This window comes from Bos grunniens, chromosome 8 (assembly GCF_055505025.1).
Source record: "Bos grunniens cultivar Pamir isolate PY7600 chromosome 8, Bosgru_T2T1.0, whole genome shotgun sequence".
NCBI classification, from domain to species: domain Eukaryota; kingdom Metazoa; phylum Chordata; class Mammalia; order Artiodactyla; family Bovidae; genus Bos; species Bos grunniens.
Window position 1 is genome coordinate 35,024,323 of NC_141172.1, and position 20,804 is coordinate 35,045,126.

General features: G+C 39.0%; 1 protein-coding gene across 8 annotated transcripts in view; it reads left to right on the plus strand.

The window, feature by feature from the left end:
* PTPRD (protein tyrosine phosphatase receptor type D) overlaps positions 1–20,804 on the plus strand; it is a 2,533,682-nt gene that overhangs the window by 2,351,593 nt on the left and 161,285 nt on the right. For 6 of the 8 annotated variants that reach the window (XM_086415146.1, XM_086415147.1, XM_086415148.1 and 3 more), the window contains 4 exons: positions 2,158–2,745; positions 3,179–3,279; positions 4,108–4,367; positions 17,050–17,140. In XM_086415146.1, the coding sequence (XP_086271272.1) occupies positions 2,158–2,745; positions 3,179–3,279; positions 4,108–4,367; positions 17,050–17,140 (1,040 nt within the window). Of the gene's footprint in view, positions 1–2,157; positions 3,306–4,107; positions 4,368–17,049; positions 17,141–20,804 lie in introns of those variants that run through there. The other 2 variants (XM_086415152.1, XM_086415153.1) reach the window with 2 other exon arrangements.

Sequence of the window (20,804 nt, forward strand, 5' to 3'; positions counted from 1 at the left end):
CATGCCTCTCTTGTCCATGGAATTTTTCAGACCAGAATACCGAAGCAAGTTGTCATTTTCCTCTTCCAGGGGATTTTCCAAACCCAGGAATCAAACCTGTGTCTCTTGCATCTCCAGCATCTGTAGGCAGATTCTTTACCACTGCTGCTACTGCTACTGACTGCCACTGGATGGCCTTTAAAAGTGGTCCAGACAGTAACCCTAAGGCATCAGAAACCTTGAACCCAAACTCCACACACGTGGCACCATCTACTGGTTGTCTTCATTTCTCTACTTTGAGTATGCACTGACTGCTCAGAGGACAAGGTCCCTGCATTACCCATCTTTCATTTTCCCACCCATAGGCCTGTGTGCCAGTATATAAGTCTTTCCACAAAGTGAGTAGTTGGTAAATATTTTCTACATAGAACTTCTGAAAGCAAGAAATGGAGTGGGTTCCGTTGCCAATATGTACAGTTTTGGAGAATTCTTTTTAATCACACATGCAATGTTGTAGAATTCTCCTCATTCCTTTTTCTTTTTTTGGCCCGTTACTCCCTGGATGAAATACCATAACTTCCCACAATCATTACGCTAGCTGATTTATGCTGTGTTTACTGTTTACACATTTGGGGAGATTTCAGGTATTCTCTTCTTGTGTCTAGCCTCTACGGAGCTGTCCATCACCAGCTCCCAGAGCTTACTCAGACTCGTCCATCGAGTCAGTGATGCCATCCAACCATCTCATCCTCTTCATCCCCTTCTCCTCCCACCTTCAGTCTTTCCCAGCATCAAGGTCTTTTCCAATGAGTCAGTTCTTCACATCAGGTGGCCAAAGTACTAGAGTTTCAGCTTTAGCATCAGTCCTTCCAATGAATATTCAGGACTCATTTCCTATAGGATGGACTGGTTGGATCTCCCTTCAGTCCAAGGGACTCTCAAGAGTCTTCTCCAACACCACAGTTCAAAAGCATCAATTGTTTGGCACTCAGCTTTCTTCACAGTCCAACTCTCACATCCATACATGACTACTGGAAAAAGCATAGCTTTGGCTAGATGGACCTTTGTTGGCAAAGTAATGTCTCTGGTTTTTAATATGCTGTCTAGGTTGGTCATAGCCTTTCTTCCAAGGAACAATATCTAACTTACTTTTTAAGTTACCTACTTAACTTAGTTAACTTAACTAACTTATTTAACTTAGTTAAAGTAACAAGTTAGATAAGCAATATCTAACCTACTTAACATGAAAGGAAATTATGTACTTAGGAGAAATGAGCCCCTTGCCACAAAAAGTTAATATTCTTATTATTAATAATTATGATTATTATTAATGAAATACAAAATACTATTCTAAGGCTTTTACATGCATTTTCTCATTTAATATTCACAGCAAAATAGGGTGGGTCTTAATATAATTCCCATTCTAGTACATGCAAAACTTGGTGAGGATGACTGGCATGGATAGTATATATGAAAATTACAAATTAGATCCACAGAAAATCTAAGCAACATTTTGTATTACCTTTTTTCTTCCTAACTTATAATCAGTATAATAGTTAACTGTTCGGCTGTGGATTCAGATACACCTGTGTTTGTCTCATAAATTTCTCACTTATTACATATCTGACTATGCACAGTTTTCTGTTTTATTTTCTTATGATGCAAAGTGAAGATAACAACTAATCACATAGTCAGGAGTGAAGAGTGTACTCAAGTGAGATACTACAGGTAGTGCTCTTAGTACAGTACCTGATACACTGCATACACTCAATGATTAAATATATTTTGATTATTATTATCTGTATGTTACTGGCTAATCCTTACTTAGCTTCATTTCTGTGTGGCATGAACCTCTATGTATAAAGAGTTGAAATGTGACAATATGCCTTTAAAAATCTCCTTAAATTTTCATTTCAGTAATAATTCCTATTTTCTCTCCATCATCACATTCTAATATTCATCCTACCTATGAGAAGGACCATGTTTCCACAAAGGCATATAGACCAAACCTTGGACTTTTTATAAGTCAAGAAATGGGAATGCCTGTGGAATTACTTGAAATAAGTAATTTTTATTAGTAAGAACGGGAATGCCACTCCAAGGGGATTCCCATTCAACAGTGATTGAAATATGAACATCTGTGTAGGTTGGTCTTACCCCTCCATCCTGTTTCTCCAGTTCCAGGGAGACCCCGGCTTGTGATTAACCACACCCAGATGAATACAGCCCTCATTCAGTGGCACCCTCCTGTGGACACATTTGGACCCCTCCAGGGCTACCGTCTAAAATTTGGCCGAAAGGATGTGGAACCGCTTACTACTCTTGAGTTCTCCGAAAAGGAAGATCACTTCACGGCGACAGACATCCACAAAGGAGCGTCGTATATCTTCAGGCTCTCGGCCAGAAACAAAGTGGGCTTTGGGGAGGAGATGGTGAAGGAGATTTCTGTTCCAGAAGAAGTTCCAACTGGATTCCCTCAAAACCTCCAGTCGGAAGGCACCACATCAACCTCCACCCAGTTATCTTGGCAGCCCCCTGTCCTGGCCGAGAGAAATGGCATCATCACCAAGTACACCCTTCTGTATAGGGATATCAACATCCCTCTTCTTCCAGTGGAGCAGCTTATTGTTCCAGCTGACACCACTCTGACACTCAGTGGCTTAAAACCAGATACCACATATGATGTAAAAGTACGTGCTCACACGAGCAAAGGGCCCGGGCCATATAGTCCCAGTGTCCAGTTCAGGACACTGCCTGTGAATCAAGGTAGGATTTGTCTGCTTACGGCCTTTCTCCTTTAAAGGAATGTCGGTCTTTGGAAATCAGTATTTTGAAGCTGTAGATAACTGATCGGCTCATTCATATTCATAGGTTCAGCAAAAGCAAAAAGGTAAGGTATGTAAAGCTTAACATGTTCTGGATGACTTAGATTTCAGTTAGAGAATGCCAAGCAAGTCTGGCTGACAGCACCCCAATGTTCCCAGGTAAGGAAAACACAGTAGAGTTGACTCAGTTGGAGAGAAAGGAGAGATCTTGGTGAGAATGAGGTAGTAAAATGAATGCTTTTAACAGGTAGGCAAATCACACTTCTCTCTCTGATCAAAGTAGATGGTATCTAGCTTAAGCCTTCTTGTCCATGGAAGAGGACTGGTCGAACGTTTTTAGGAGTAGTTTAAATACACTGTTTTTCCTTTTCCAGCAGTGTTTGCAAAAAATTTTCATGTCAAAGCAGTAATGAAGACTTCGGTGCTGCTGTCTTGGGAGATTCCAGAGAATTATAATTCTGCCATGCCTTTCAAAGTAAGTTGTTTCCTAATGTGTAAGGTATCATGGTTAAACGTGGAGTGGAGGGGGCAGGTCAGCCGGGGAAATCACTCAGACTGCTTTGATTCAGCCACACGTACGTCCTGTTCTCATTTGTGGCTTTCACATCACAGACGAAGTCTGGTTCTTGGCCAGTGTGACCTTTCCCCTCTCAGGAGGAAGCAGCAGCTCAGACCTAGGGCCTGCATTCCTTGTGGGTAACCTAGCACTTCCAAGCTGAACTTTTTACATCTGTACTGGTGCTTTTGATTTTTCATCAGAAAATGAAATTTGCATGGTTTCTATCTATTTATAATGCAGCATCCTGGGGTTTAAGTAATTTGTTTATTGGCCTGAATTCTTTGCATATTTTAAACTTCAGTTTGCCATAGAGAGATACTGAAAAGTGTTAGCAAAACATACAAGTCTGTGAAATAAAGAATAGAGAAGCATCTATAAAAGTAAAAAAAAAGTATTTGGGAACAAGAATGGAGGTGTTTGGAAAAAAGTGGTGTGTAAGATGCATTGAAAACTTAGAGCATTGCTGCATATTTTCCCTGAAGATCACAGACAACTGACAGGCCACATATTGATAGGTTATTGCACATTTGTGTTTTTTGATAGACTTATAAACCTTATATTAATAAGAAAAAAAAAGGAAAATTGATGCCATCTCTAGAATTTGGGGAGCACTTATAGGCTTACAAATTGCCCCAAATTAGAAATGACCCATATGTATTTTCCGTAAGCAGGTGCACATTAGTTTAGAAAATATTCCCTGCCTAACCGATAACCAAATCTTTTTGATTGGTTGTCTGTCTCCAGATTCTTTATGATGATGGGAAAATGGTAGAAGAAGTGGATGGCCGAGCTACCCAGAAGCTGATTGTCAACCTGAAGCCTGAGAAGTCCTATTCCTTTGTGCTGACGAATCGCGGCAACAGCGCCGGGGGGCTGCAGCACAGGGTGACTGCGAAGACCGCGCCCGACGTTCTGCGCACCAAGCCTGCCTTCATCGGGAAGACTAACTTGGATGGCATGATTACCGTGCAACTGCCCGAAGTACCTGCAAATGAGAACATAAAGTAAGTTGACTGAAGGTTAGGGCTGGACCACAGAAATGCATGTAAACAAGAAAAAGAGGTTACATCTTGATGTTATGTGGTTATAAAAAAATGCGTAGAATATATTGCTGTATATAGAGTGCAAGAGGCTTTTGCATAGGCTCACAGTTTTATTATTCATGTTCTATTGCATTTTCTAGAGTTCATTTTGACACAGATTCTCATTAATGTTGCATTAATGAGAGTGTTTTATGAAGTGGAAATTAAATCCAGTCAATTAAGTAGTTTGTTGGTTTTATATAGCTAGTTGATGGTAGCCAGTAGAAGAAAATAAGTGTTTTCACCAAAGTGTATTAAGTATGAGTATTGTGGTACACCCTGGGCGGGGGGGAAGAGGCTATTGTCCCTGTCTTTAGTTTACCATAGGGTGAGGGGTACAGAGAAACAGAAAGATGTAATACATGCTAGTGATAGAGTCTGGGTCAAGAAAGTTTCTGAATTTAATCTTGATGGACAAAGAAGAGGTATACAAAAAGTCAGATGGAAGAAATTGTACACAAAGGCTCATGAGTACAGGAAGCAAGCGATTCTGTAAGCAGGAGCTGAGAGAGCCAGGGCAAGAGTGGTGAGAGGTAGGTGTGCAAGAACCAAGTCGTGCTCAGAAGTGGAGACGGTATCCTGTAGACCAGAGGTCCCCAACCTCCGGAATCTAAGGCTTGATAATTTGAGATGGAGCTGATGTAATAATAATAGAAATAAAGTGCATGATACGTGTAATGTGCCTGAATCATCCTGAAAGTATCCCCCAACCCCTGGTTCGTGGAAAAAGTGTCTTCCATAAAACCATTCTCTGGTGCCAAGAAGGTTAGAGACTGCTGCTGTAGACAGTGAAAATCCATTAAAGGATTTTATACAGCAGAGTGACATGAGATCGTCTGTGTATAATAAAACCCAAGTTTCCTTTATTACCATTTTAGGAAATATTTATTGTGTGTCTGCTGCATGTTAGAAACTATGCTCCCAGCTTGGGATAAGACTAAACCCTTTGTCATTCCTTCTATTCCACATGATCAAGTTTGGAAGGAACTTGCTGTGAAAGGTTTGAAGGTCAAGCAGAGGCATTTACACATAGTTTATGGATGGCTGGAGCCTTTACATTTTGATGCAATCCGGTGACATAATTTAGGACAGTTCTTAGGGAAGACGGCTCCTGAAGGCATGTCAGAGGATTGGAGCACCACAGAGAAAAGTTTGGGGCAGTCACTGTGCAGTTAGTTGCTGCTGCTGCTGTTGTTGCTGTTCAGTCGCTGAGTCATGTCCGACTCGTTGTGATTCTGTGGACTGCAGCGCACCAGGCTTCCCTGTCCTTAACCATCTCTCAGAGCTTGCTCAGACTCAGGTCCTTTGAGTCAGTGATGCCATCTAACCATCTCATCATGTGTCGCCCCCTCTGTCGTGCAGTTAGTTAATTCTAGACAAATAAGATTCTGAAATGAGATGGGGATGCTAGAAATGGGACATAGAGGCAGACAGAGAAGTGGGAAATGGCAACGGCCTTCATGGAGCAAGCAAGGGAGAGGAAAATGTCATAGATGGCTCTGAGGTTTGAGCTTGGATAATGAAATAAATGGTGCTGCCATTCATCCTGAAGGATGAGAGATCAGGAGAAAATTAATGAGTTTAAGTCTGTGTACATTTTACATGAGGTAAAAGTGAAATCAGCCTCCATTTTTATTAGTCTCCATTTTGTCCATTATTCTTTTTCTGTCATTCATAAAAATAGAAACAAGAATGGACTATTACTGTGATTTTTCTTCCAGCAAAATTTAATATGAAAATGAGATTATTTATTTGTTTAAATAGCCTGTGAATATTACTTGGTCTCTCACCCTAGTGCCAGACCATGTTTCATGGATTCAGTGGAGATGATGCAGACTTTCTCATAATTGGGGAATTTGGACAAGTAGAGAGTCAAGTGGAGTGGAGTCCTCAGTTCAGTTCAGTCGCTCAGTCATGTCCGACTCTTTGTGACCCCATGAATCGCAGCACGCCAGGCCTCCCTGTCCATCACAGACTCCCGGAGTTCACTCAGACTCATGTCCATCGAGTCAGTGATGCCATCCAGCCATCTCATCCTCTGTCGTCCCCTTCTCCTCCTGCCCTATGATACCAAAAATTAGATAGATAAGGGAGGCCACTGGAGGAGCTCCCAAACCCAGTTTAGTAGTTCAGGGAAGAAGTCCCAAAGAAAGCAACGTCTAAGCTGAGGTTTAAAAAAATGACAAGCAGCTGGTCTGGGGGTTTAGAGGGGGGAAGACACTGTTTTAAGAAAAGGACAGCACATGTAATATTTCACAAACAACAGGAAGACTAGCACCTGTTACTTAGCCACATCTTACCCATCCACTGAGACTTTTCAGCTGACATCCAACAGACATATGTTCTAGACATACTGTATTGCCAGCACTAGGTCTGAGAGTAGGAAGATGATTGAGATAAAACCCTACCTCACGGTGGGAGAACAGATACAGGGAATATATGATTAGAATATAGTAGAGCAACTACTGCCAGGCACTGTGGGAACATAAATACAGAATTCTAACCCAACTTGGATGTCAAGAGAGAGATCCAGAAGCAGCTGATATCTAATGAGTCTTGAACAATGAGAAAGATTTAGAGAAGGTAAAATAGTTGCAAACAGTAAAGAACTATAAACAATGGGCTAGGAGTTCAATCTATTAAAAATATGTACTGTCTAGTCAGGGAAAGAGTAGATGAAAGGTAAAAACAGTATCATATAATCTATGGTCTTAACTATTAAATGCCAAATTTTTCTTTATATAGTAAAAAAAAAATCTCAATGCCTGTTTACCAGATTAGCTTAGTAGAATGTCTTAGACATCACTGGAATGACATTTTAGTCCATGGTAGCAGATTTCTCTTTCATTTTCCAATTTATGAGTAAATTTATACTACAAAATTGAGTTTCTCTTTTAGTATTTTTCTTTAGATAGTTCAATTTTTCTTTTTGTTTTATTTATGTACTTACTCTTTGTAACATTTGAAATGGGAGTCAGGAAAAGGGATTAAAATGTTTGATGACAAAGACGAGAGACTATTACAGATCAGAAAAAGAAAGCAGACCATTATGGAAAAAAAATATGCTCTAGAAATTGCCATAAATATATTCTAAACACTGGGGAAAAAACAAGAGCAAAAGACAAAACTGGGGAAAGGTGTAAGAACCATAGGAAATGGAGAGCAAATATGTTAGCAAAAAACTCCAGATAATTCCTATTCATTATGTTTCCTAAAGGAGAAATATGTTTCATAAAGCTACCCACCCAGTCTCCTAGGTGGGTCATGTGGCGTCATCAGATATGACAAAAAGCTGTGTGCCAGGCTGTGCCACTTGCACTCATTGGAAGTTCAGAAATTAGAAGGGAGGTTTCTGTTAAATATTCTACAGGAAAAATGAGAGAGGAGAAAAGAATTGATTCCAGAGCTCTGGAGCGGGTTGCTAATTTGGATTTATGTAAAAGCTAACTATAAAAATGAGTCCAATTTGTTTTTATATAAAAATACAATTTTGATTATTGAAAGGCTGTTTTGTTTTATCAACAGAAACTGTGCTTTCCTTGTTTCTGGCCAAGAAAACTGAGAGATCTTAATCCCCGACCCGAACTCCTCGCCATCTAAACATAAATCTGTCTCTTGTAAACATAATGCAGGTAGAGCTCCTTGCTTCTGGGATTTCACTCTTGGTTCTTGTGTGGAGGAGCTGAGCAATCCTTTAGGGAAAGGCCAGATTTCTTGTGGAACAGCCATCGGGGTACTGCAGGTTCTAGTTTTAGGAATTTTGTGGGACTTCAACCTTCTGCTTGAATACACTAAGGGGACAGAATGCTGGTCAGAAACTTGAGCAATGCCACCATCCTACAGTAGCAAGTTGTGATAACAAAGGAGACTTCTGTGACTGTGTGGAGCAGGACTTAACTCTGCTTGGTTAAAAAAGAAAGAAAGAAAGAAAGAAGCACCACACAGATTGTACTCAGAGAAAAAGCTGCCAGAAGGTACCTGATGTAAATTAACTCCATAGCAACAATTTCATGTTTCTGAAAAATAAACATGAAGAAAAAGAGCATTCTATAAAATTTCAAATTTCTTTGATCTTACTGATTTGGCTTTCAGATTATCTTTCTTTACAAAAATAAAAAAGTAGACATTCTTAGAAGCAAAATTGATTCATCACACATGGCACCACTAAAAGCAGCTCTGTGTTTTAATTTATAAGCTATTTAGTATTTAATTGATTAATCATATTTTTGTTATTGACATGGCAAAGGCTTAAATGCGTATAGCCCTTTACAGTTTGCTGAACGTATTACATCATTTGACTTACGTTTCCCACCTATAAGGTAGGTGTTCTCCCCTTTTACAGGTGAGTAAGGTGAGGCTCAGAGACGCTAAGTGGCCCAAGCAAGATCAGAGTCGCTACTGCTAATAGTTAATAAGGACAGAGAACTTCCTAGGTGTTCTTCAAAGGACACTGCACACAGTGACTGCCATCATCTTCACACCAAGGGCCCTCTTCATTTTACAGCTGAGGAAGCTACAAGGTAGTATACTATTGAGCTGTCTAAAAAGTTTAGGCTTTTCTGTAAGCTGTTATGAAAAAACTCGAACAAATTTTTTGGCCAACCCAATGATTTGCCCTGGCAATACAATAGCAGAGAGGAAAGATTTGAGCTTAGGCAGTCTGGCTCCAGAGTCTACATGTTGAACCACAACTATGCCTCTGACCATAAAATGTATTGACCAAACAAGGACATTTTTTTCCTAGGACCATCATAAATGCGTAAGAACTCCATGACAATTAGGCATCCATAGGACGGCCCCAGACACACCTCAGAATCAAGAGGAATCAGTTACAAATGCTCAGCCACAGATTTTAGAAAAATATGTTAAATGTGGAACACTAAAATTGGTAGGTTGTCATGCAAATTTAGAGGTGAGAAATAAAGAGGCTACCCACAGGCAGTACTATCACCCGCCATTTTATAATTGATGAAAATGGAACCTAAGGCAGTTAATAACGTCTGACAACACATAGCTTAAAAAATTAGAAACCTTAATTTAAACACAGAAACTGGAAAGATCATTCAGACAGCTTTGGTTTTTCTGTGGTTAATTAATTTGAGTTAAACAGTATATATACCCAAATGACCACAGCCAAAAAAAAAAAAAGAAATTATAAATCAAAAAATTATGCAAGGCATGACATTCATTAAACTCTGAGACAAATTTTGACCTCCCAGTTAAGTAATGAGTTCAAGAATGCAATATGGACTGTTAATACAAAAAGCCTTCCTCAATTTGAAGTGGGACTTCCACAAAGACCAGAGCTCACCTTCCCATATAATTATATGGAGCTGGGCCCCCTGATGATAACATATTAAATAAAATTAGTAAAACTTTACTTAGTATAATTAAAATTCTGAAGGTTAGATTTAACTTGCCTAATTAAATCTAATATACTGGGAAAACGCAGCTTGCTTTGTAAGTAGTCCAGGGCTTTCTCAAATATATTGACTCTCAAGTTATTTATTTTTCTATTAGTTTCTTAGTTAAGGTCTGTGTTGGAAAGAGTATTTGAAGGCTGAACTCCAAGCTGGAGTTAGACAGGCAAAGTGCTTTCACTGTTGTTCATGTGTTAGCGACTCAGTTGTGTCTGACTCTTTGCGACCGAATGGACTGCAGCCCACCAGTCTCCTCTGTCCGTGGAATTCTCCAGGCAAGAGTGCTGGAGTGGATTGCCATTTCCTTCTCCAATATAAAGCTGATCTATGTCTAAAAGCAATTTTTTTTTTTTTGTAATTTAGAGCAGGTTCTTTGAGTTCATGTGATTTGGTTGTTACGAACTTGTAGGGACATGTTAGTTCCTCATTTTACTCTTCTTATCAGTTATCTTACTTCCCTTAATATCCTGTGAGATTATAACTAGGGTCACGACTTTGCTGTATCGAAAAGAACCTTTGCAGTAAGGAGTTATATATTTTACAAATTATGTTCAGGTATGTTGTTGCTGGTTTGGATTGAAAGAAGACGCTTGATGAGGTTTCAAGTTGGAAAGTTCTAGTGCAATAGAAGAGTTCTAAAATGGTTTTGACTGCCCTGATCTAAAGTGAAGTCGCTCAGTCATGTCCAACTCTGCAACCCGTGGAGTGAAGTCCACCAAGCTCCTCTGTCCATGGGATTCTCCAGGCAAGAATACTGGAGTGGGTTGCCATTTCCTTCTCCAGGGGATCTTCCCCACCCAGAGATCAAACCCAGGTCTCGCACATTGCAGGCAGATCTAGGAGAGGCATAAATCCCCAAGAATTACCTGCTTCACCCACTTCTACTTTTCAGTGAAGAATTCAGTGATAAAATGGCAAAGTCAACAAATTTGGGGAATATATGTATATCTGTTTCAGGAATGCATTTTGAAAAATGCAAACATGTCTTAAACATAGAAGAAAATAATCAACAAAAAAATGGTTCTTTAAAGACCATATAGTTGTGATCATTGATCTAATCAGAGGTCAGGAAAGGTTTCATCTGGCAGTAAAATTGAGTTCCTATTTGAGAAAAGAGAAGAGTTAACTTGGAATTTGTTGGGAGTGACAGAAGGTTCTAGACAGATGGTACAGAATGATCAAAGATGGAATGGACCAAAGTAAATTCAAGAAACTAAATGCCCAGCAGGGTATAACTCCCAGGACACAGAGAGATAAATTCCAGGATCCATTGAAAAGTTCTTTAAAATGGAAATGTTACAGTTAATTTTCTATTGTAAAATATGGTAAAATTTCAGAGATTGGACTAAAGGAGGTTAAATTCCATGGAGATAGAAATTTAGGAGTAATCCAAGCATGAGACAATGCAATAAAGCTGAAGCAGTGGCAGTAGGGAGGAGGAGAAGTGAATGCACTATAGAGAGTTTGAAAGCAGTAGAGTTTGATGGTAACTTGGGTATGAGAGAGGGAGAGAGTTAACACAGATCGTCAGTGGTAACACCTAGGTTTACAGCATGCACTAAAATCGATCATGGTACAGTATTGAAAGAAGATTTATTTTGGAGCCATATTTTTTGCTGTTGTTTTATTTTAACCACAGTAAATTTTAGGTACTTTTGTGACATAGAAATGGAAATATAAAGTTGGAATGGGAGACACTTGTGGAGTTCAGAGGAGCCCTCTTAGCTGAAGATATGAATCTGTAAATCATCTGCATTGAGGGATTAACTGATTCCCTGACTGGAGTGAGATCACATGGCAAGAAATGAGGAAGGAAAGAGAAATCATTGGCTAGATCCTTGAGGAGCTCCACCCTTATTGAAAAGCTGGGTAGCAGATAATAAATCCTGCTTATGTTAACATGGTGAGAGATCTTAGTAGAAAACTAGGAGAGCTGGATACAGAGGAAGAACTGAAAATGTTTCCTGTAGGGTCTTATGAATACTCAGATCAAATAAGAGAGTCTAAAACTCTCCTTTTGATGCAAGCTTGAGGACCCTGGTGAAGGTGATGAGGGGGCAGATGGGGCAGAAGCTAGAGCACCGTTGACTGGGGAGGGAATGGAAGGTAAAGTCCTAGAGAACAACAAGGACTGTTCTTCTCAGTACTGGGGCCACAAGAGGTAGCAGAGAGTGATGACTGGAGCAGGATGCAGTTTGTTTTGTCCTTCCAGTGATTGAAAGCTAATGGATAGAATCCAGTGAGAGTGGAGATATTCAGACATATGGCAATCTAGAACCAGTCAGTCCTAAAGAAAATCAACCCTGAGTATCATTGGAAGTACTGATGCTGAAGCTGAAGCTCCAGTACTTTGGCCACCTGATGTGAAGAGCCGACTCACTGGAAAAGACCCTGATCCTGGGAAAGATTGAAGGGAGGAGAAGGGAGCAAACTCCAGGAGATAATGAAGGACAGGGATGCCTGGCACGCTGCAGGCCATGGGGTTGCAAAGAATCAGGCACAACTTAGCGACTAATCAACAACAGCAAGGAGTATGATGTATGGTCAGCATCCTAAGAGTGGGATGTGGGACCCAATTCAAGAAAAAGTAACTGGCCTTGAAAAGTGGAGCCAGCCCTTCTACTGTACCAATGAGAAAGACTACAGTTTGCATCTAGATATAGGTGGTCTTGTAGTTTGTTAGAGGGGGAGGGAATTCTTGTCTAAATTTTTTTTTTTCTCTGTACATAAGACATAAAGCCATCTTGTAGCAGAGAGGCATGAGCATCCAGGATTTGAGGCCAGGAAAGAAAGTTTGAAAAACTTTCTGTGAATATTGAAACTAGGTAACTGGTCATCATATTGACAGGCAGCGTTGAACTTCTATTTGTGTTTGCTGAATATGAACTTACAGCATCGTTCTACCCTGTTCATGATTTTTCAAACTGTATTCCGCTCCTTGTGTTCAGGCACAGAGAAAGGCAATGATAGATTTCAGTTAAGGTGGAGTGGAGGATGTGGGTTTTGGAACAAAAGAGTTCAAGGAATTTTGAATCTTGGGTGGTTCATGGGCCAGCCCTCTGAAGGATTAAATCACCCAAAATAATGGCAGAGTTTGGGGAAAAGAAAAAAAAAGACCATCAACCCAGGGTGGGTGGGTGGGTGGAGAAACTTCCACATAAGGAAGATTCTGAAGAAGTTAATAGATGGCAAAGATCTGTAAGAGAAGACCGTAACATAGCTGAATTGTATAATCTTCCAAGAGAAGGGGCCGGGTTTTTTGCGGGGGGTTGGGGAGGGGTGGCTTCCTAGGTGGTGCAGAGGTAAAGAATCCGCCTGCTGATGGAGGAGACGTAAGAGATATGGGTTCAGTCCCTGGGTCAGGAAGATACCCTGGAGTAGGAAATGGCACCCCACTCCAGTATTTCTGCCTGGAGTATCCATGGACAGAGGAGCCTGGCAGGCTACTACAGTCCATGTTGTTGCAAAAAGTCAGACAAGTCTGAGCGTGCACACACACATGTGTGCACATTGTATTCTGTAGCAAAAGTGTGGAGGGAAAGACACCTACAAGAAGCAACAGGGAACTGGGAAAGAAACCCCAAGCCCTAAACGTGGGTTCATGGCTGAGGGAGGGGGTAAATTGATGAGCCACTGCTGGAGAAGTCTACAATGGAGGCAGTATCCTGATGGGACAGCTAAGCCTCATGAAAGGCAGATGGGTGGTTGTTTATGAAATTGTAATTGCTGAGAATACAATTGAAATGTATGGACTTAGACCCAGGAGTTCCAAATCCCCTCCTCCTCATTTCTTCTGGAGGTGAGAGCTACTTTGAAGCAGGATCCACATTGCCTGCCCTAGTTGAATGCTTTAGAGATCTCGGAGAGAAAAGGTTATGGATATCTGGCCACAGTGTTAATTAATTGTTATGGGGGAGGCTATTCAAATCTTATCTGAGCCATAAATGACATGAGTAGTCAAGGAATGCTGCAGAAGAAAGAATGAATTCTTTTTTCATGTACAAGAATGGCAACTCAGAGTATGGAAGCAGAAACAAAATTAATAGAATTCATCAGCTTAACCTGGATTTAGAAGATTCTGAAGGAAAACAGTGGGAACTCCCTGATCGTGTGCAGTATCATCGCTTTAGGCGAAGAGAAGCTATTCTGACTTTGTGCAGTTGGTAATGAAAAGCAAGAGTTTCCCTGACAAGTGTGTTTATCAAGTCCAGCCGCAGTGTCATTCTGTACGCTAGGTTGCAGCCCCTGTCATTCTTCTCCAAGCTGATTTAACATGATGGACTTGTTTGGCAATTCCTTCAGGTTGTGGGAGGACAGGAAGAGGAGGAAGCTTACTCTGGATCATAAACTAAAAGATATTGGCCTCACTCATATACTCTACTCTTCCTTCTCCTTACCCTCCTTGCTCATCAAGATTATTTGTAGGAAAGAAAACGGATGGCCAAGTGATGCGATTCCATGAGCCTGCTGATGAGTTCTTCAGAGCTCCATGGAGAGAATGCAGCTAGTGCTGTGTGGTTTGACTTGAATTTCTAGGTCAGGGAGAAAAAAAAAAGGTTGATAAGTCCTTTAATCTGCATCTCAGGGAATTTCCCTGTCCTCCTGTGTCTGCGTTCTCATCCGTCTCTCCCACTATGATGGTCAGTACCAGCCCGTAGCAGCTGGCTTCTGTTAAGTGCTATATGATGCACACTCTTCTGAGCACTTTGTGTTCATTAATTTTCCCTCAATAAGTCTGATATTATTTACTCACATTTTCAGAATGTGCAGCTGAGATTCAGAGATGTTAGATGATCAACCCGGGATCACACGGCTTATTAGTGGCAGAACCTACATTCTGGGCTAGATGTGTCTCTAGATGCCACATTCTTTACTAGAAACACTCTAGATCTGCACAGCCCAGCAAATGTCATGAGAGCCACATGTGAAATATTACACTTTCTAGGAGGTATGGTGAAAAGTACAAAGAAATGGATGTAATTAATTTTAATTACATATTTTATGAAGCCCAATATATCCAGAATATTATCATTTAACATGTGACCATTATTAAAAAATATTGCTATAATATTTTACATTTATTTTTCATATTAAGTTTTTGAAATCCATTGTCTTTTATAGAGCTGTCAGTTCAGACTAGCCACATTTTAAGTGTTTGATAGCCACTGGAGGCTAGCGGCTACCATACTGGACAGAGTTGCTCTAGACTCTGTTTATGGAAATGGAGTTCTTAATCACAAAGGATTTGCTGAGTTTATTACAGATTTTGCCTTAAGAACAATGAAGGCTACTGTGAGTGTGATTAATCTCTGTAATAGAATGTGACACAAGCTTGATGGAGCCCATCCTGCTCTCATTCCTTTCCTGAGTGGCAGCCTTCTCTTCTAAAGGTGTTGTTCATTTCCACAATAAATTTCCACAAAATTTATAGAGTCTAAGAAGTGCTTTATGAAACAAAAGCAGACTCTTGCCATAGTTTACACACACACACACACACACACACACACACACACACACACACACAGAGGCTTCCCCAGTGGCTCAGTGGTAAAGAGTCCGCTTACAATGCAGCAGATGCGGGTTCAATCCTTGGGTTGGGAAGATACCTTGGAGAAGGAAATAACAACCCACTACAGTATTCTTGCCTGGGAAATCCCATGGACAGAGGAACCTGTCAGGCTACAGTCCATGGGGTTGGAAAGATTCAGACATGATTGACTAAGCACAGCACGCATGCACACACACACGTACACATATATGTAAATGTATGTATGTAGGTATAATATATAAGTTTATTTCCCCTTGGACTTCCCTTGTGGCTCAGCTGGTAAAAAATCTACCTGCAATGCGGGAGACCTGAGTTCGATCCCTGGGTTGGGAAGATCCCCTGGAGAAGGGAACGGCTACCCACTCCAGTATTCTGGCCTGGAGAATTCCATGGACTGATTCCACGGACTGTATAGTCCATGGGGTCGCAGAGTCAGACATGACTGAGTGACTTTCACTTTCACTTATATCCCCTTACTGTTTTATCTTGAGCAATTATTCCATCTCTATGAATTTTATTTATTTATTTGGTCCGTTACCTGTTCTTAAAGTTAGTTTTTTTTTAAACAAGGCAAAGGGAAATTATGCATTTCCTATAATACATGAACAGTAGGAAGTGATTAATGTGCTGTTATTATACATCTATGTTCAAAGTCTTTGTATAGGAATTACCAAAAATCAGTATGAACAGAGTGCCTGTGAATACAAGAGCAGGGTATACACTATATAGAAGTCAAATAATTTTACAAATAACCTGTATCTGTTTGGGGACAGGTACTGTTATACATAAAGTGAAGTTGACCATTCTCAATGTGAGGCCTTGCTTATTAATCTTTTTGTCTCTTCCTGTAAGTGTGTTATATTGAAGTCTATTTTTAAACCCTCAGATAGTGACTGTCTCAAAATTTCTGCAGTTCTACCTTAAGATGTGCAATTTGATGGGTAGGAAGTGAGGAGAACCTTTATGCCTTTATATATTTAATAACTGTGAGATGACAAGTAATTTTTATGCTTTTATTTTTTCCAAATAAAAAGTACTTATATGGTGTATAAACAAAATCATCATCATTGTACAGGCATTTGTATGACCTTAGAGTAATTTTTGAGGAGGGCGTGGCAACCCACTCCAGTATTCTTGCCAGGAGAATCCCCATGGACAGAGGAGCCTGGCAGACTACAGTCCATGGGATCACAGAGTCGGACATGACTGAGCAACTAAGCACAGCACAGAGTAATTTTTATTACACATCTTCTTTTTAAAAAACCCTCTTATAAATTAATGTTATAGAAAATTCTTGGCTCAGCAGCCTGTGGTGGTGGATTTCAATATACCTGCCTTGCATGTGTCCAGCAACAGGGTACTAACAAACTCTTTCTGTTCTGTTTATGATACCTAATAAAGGGCAGTCAACCATAGTAATATTACCATACAAGATCATTGAAGTTACACAGAAATGTCTACCCATGTTGTTTTTAAAATTGAACAAACTGGTGGTTATTTGTCATTGATGGACAAGTCATCCCGTAATCATAATTTGCTTTCAATCTCAATCACTGGTCTGCGGAAGATTTAAGGATATATCCATCTTCTTTTCCCTCTGAACTAACCTTATTTTTATCTGTCTATTCTCGTGCAGAGGTTACTACATAATAATTGTGCCTTTGAAGAAATCTCGTGGGAAATTTATCAAGCCATGGGAGAGTCCAGATGAAATGGAATTAGATGAGGTAAACTGTGTTTTGGGTGGCATCTTTGATTAGTTACTTAATTTTTAAAATAAATCTTTCCTCTCTATGGAGACCTTTCAGCATCTGATCTGGGTGGATCAGCTCCTACATGGCTGGCTGGTCAACTGCCTAGTTGGATGGTTCAGTGCTATGGGCATGTTAACCTCTTGGGATCCCAACAAAGAGCTTTTTCTTTAATTAAAAGACATTAAGCTGCTGTAAAGCTTACAACCTATCTAATCTTTGTTGGCTTTAATATTTTGCCCCTTGCTCCTTGTAAAGCATAATGCAGAGGTGTGGAAGGAGAAGTGAATTGTCAGCAAAGACTTAATCACCACTGTTAGGAATTCCAAGGTCCACTTCATTAGTGCAGTGGTGGTTGAGGTTGTTAAAAATGCTAAGTTACAGTTTGCACCAGAGTTCAACATTTGACCTACTATGTGTTCTTGACCAATTGCTGACAGAATTGTGCTGATTAGCACATTTTTACTTCCTTCTGTATTTTATAGGATTTCAGAGTCAAAAATGCATATAACTTTAGGAGCAAACAAATCACAGAATTTTGAGCTGAGCAAGAAATATGGTACAAAAGTACCGTAAAGTAGTATGATTTTAATTTCTAAAATCTTATAATAACAACAGTAAGTACATTGGTATTTAATGTTTTGGTATTTAATTTACCAAATAAAATACCAAGTACATTGGCATTTAATTTAATACCAAAACAAAACATTGGTATTGTTTTTGCAAAAAGAACTTTTTTTGAAAGTGAATACATACAATATAGAACAAGAGCTAATTTTTCATATTCACATTTTGAAATACCATAAAGGAGAGACTTTTATGATTTTAATATGATTCTAGTCTGAATCAGTTCAGAAGTCAAAAAGCCCAAAGCCCCTATTTGGGGAAATCTGATATTTTAATGTACTGAATTTATTTACAGCATGTTGTACCTCTTTTAAATCAACCTGTTATTCTTAGGTATTTTCTCTCCATCAAATTAGTTCATACAAAGTAAAGAAAAGCAGAAATTTCCTAACTGCATTACAGGGAGATGATGTTTATTTCATTCATGTCTGTACTAAGGAGACTATGATCTTGAGAGATAAGGACTGTTAACTTCTTTTGGCAAACATATGTCATCCCTAGAAGTATGGTTCACCACCACCCATTTCATTTATCTGACTTCAAGTTGATCAAGTTTGGAATGGGAGATGAGTTCAAGGTTAGGTCTGTGTTTTGTGTCAAGGTGTAGTGATTAGATAAGCATTGAAGGAGTGTAAAATGAGGCACATTTCTATAATGTTGTCAAGTAATTTAGGCTTTATATTTTACTTTTTTTTTCTGCTGGTATTAAAGGAACAAAATCCTTTTTATGCTGTCAGAGGAGTCTATCTGCAAATGCCAGTTGATGAGCTGTTCTGTAAACATTTTGAAACAAGTCATGGTTTACTTGCAACTCATCAGTTAATCCTAACATATTCTTTATTATTTTAATTAATTCTCAGCTAAAATATAGAATTCAGTTGGAATTGGATTTAAAATGGAAAGGCAACTTATAAAATCTGACTCTATCTATTGAAAAAAAGTTTCCAAGGAGTTAAGATCCAAGCCAAAAATGATATCAAATACTTAAAAAAAAAAAAAGCTTTCCTTAGAAGTAGAGCCATTTGATAGTAAGTAATAACAGGCTGATTCTCTTTTATAGCCAGGTTTTAACCTCCAAAATGTACAGCAATTCTAATGGATTAAAGTATAGAGCTATATGACATTGAACTTTCTTGCAATTAAATTCTATGGGTCTCTGCTGCTGATTCCCATAACAAAGGGTCATTTTAATCATCCCACAAGTTGTGGTGCATTAATCTGTATAATAGTTCGATAAAGAACATTTATTAATTCAAAATTTTGGGGTCAGGATGGGTTCTTTCCCACTTTTGTTACTGATATAATTGAGACCACATTGTAGAATTAATGGTGGAAGAAATAAGATATGCATTGACTGGAAAATGAAAATTATTTCTGATAAAAAACTAAAGCCCTTGATACATCTTCTGGAATTACCTCCAGTACATCTTGTAACTATTGTGGAGGGAACAAATGAAAGTAGGCTATGGCCTCACTTTGTGCTTACTCATCCAGGTTCTGATTCCTACAGACAGGGTTTTTTTTCCCCTACCATGGATAATAAAAGCATTGTAGTAATTTTATCTATAGCTTGGTACTGCCAGGTTTGACAAAGCTGTGTTCCTCTCTTAAATGTATTTGACCAAGTGATTTTTTAGAAAGGCCTATAATTCAAATCACTGAAACCCTATCATCGAATAGAATGGTGGCCTAAGGGGATTTCCACATGTGTGCTTCACATCAAGGCCCAAGAAAAATAGCAAGAGGCTTTCTAAACACAGTCACTCTCAGTTTTGTCTTCTGAGCTCATTTATCCTTTGTCTGGGGATAATCTTCACATAATAAATTCATAGACTGGAAGTCTTAGTTGTCAAGGTCAGACTGGGCAGAGCAGACCTTGATAGTCAAAATGAATTTTGGACAGAATGACTCCTAAAATGTTAGTTATATTTAATTCAGGGCAAGTCTTGTAATATATCATAAGCTTTCATCGCATTGTACTTCAAAGGCTTGCTATAAAATAATGTGGTCATTTGTGGTTGTAACTTGAACATATTGGCTCACTCATGTCATCTGAGCACACTTGACCCATTTAAAGTATAACACAGGAAGCATCCCACAGAGATTAGGGCAGCCTAAGGTTCCAGGTTTGACCTTAGGGAATGGCAGCATTGGGTCTAAGGAGGACCAAAACACTGAAATATTTTAAGGTACTTCCTGTAAGTCTTCTAAAGAAACCCCAGCAAAAGGTACTCACTCATGACAGTGATATGGATGAATTATGACAGTTGCCTACATCTGAAGTATGAATAAAATCAAGGTAGGGTTTGATCAGTGAAGTAGAAGAGGGGACACAGTTGCATAAACAACTGATGGTAAATGTTTCTGATTAACCAACTTCAAAAAGCTTTTCAGCTCATCTGTACTGCATTTGTCCTTCTCAAAGTAGTGGCCCTTCATCTCCTACATATCAACAAGAACCTATGTAGTGACTTTTCAAGTATATGTTAAACATTTACATAAGAATTTTAAAAAATATTTAAAGAATCCAGAAAAAAAGAAAGTATGCATTTTTCTGTGTTAATGAAAGCAGATACACAAAAATCATATATTTAAGTATAGACTCAGTTAAAACAATTAAGAGTAGTAATTTAGCCTAATGTTGCATTTGTGTTTCTTTTATATTGTGCAGCCTCCAAGTAAACAAAAATATGGTTGTAAAAAATTTCTTACAAATAATTTCATTGTACCAATTGAATCCAATATTATTACTTTCTATTGTGCCTCAGTTTCCTCATTTATATAGAGGTAATAATAATCTATCTTATAGAGTTTTTATGAGTAAATGAAATACGCTATGTTTAGTCTCTTGAGAATGGTGCCTGGCACCTAGTAAATGCTTAACAAATACAATTGTTATTGCCATTATCATTATTATAAGAAAACCTAAATTTGACAACAGGATTGAAAGATAGTGCTATATTTCTAGACTAGCTTTATTTTAGGCCAGCTGGTCCATAACTGATCAGTCTAT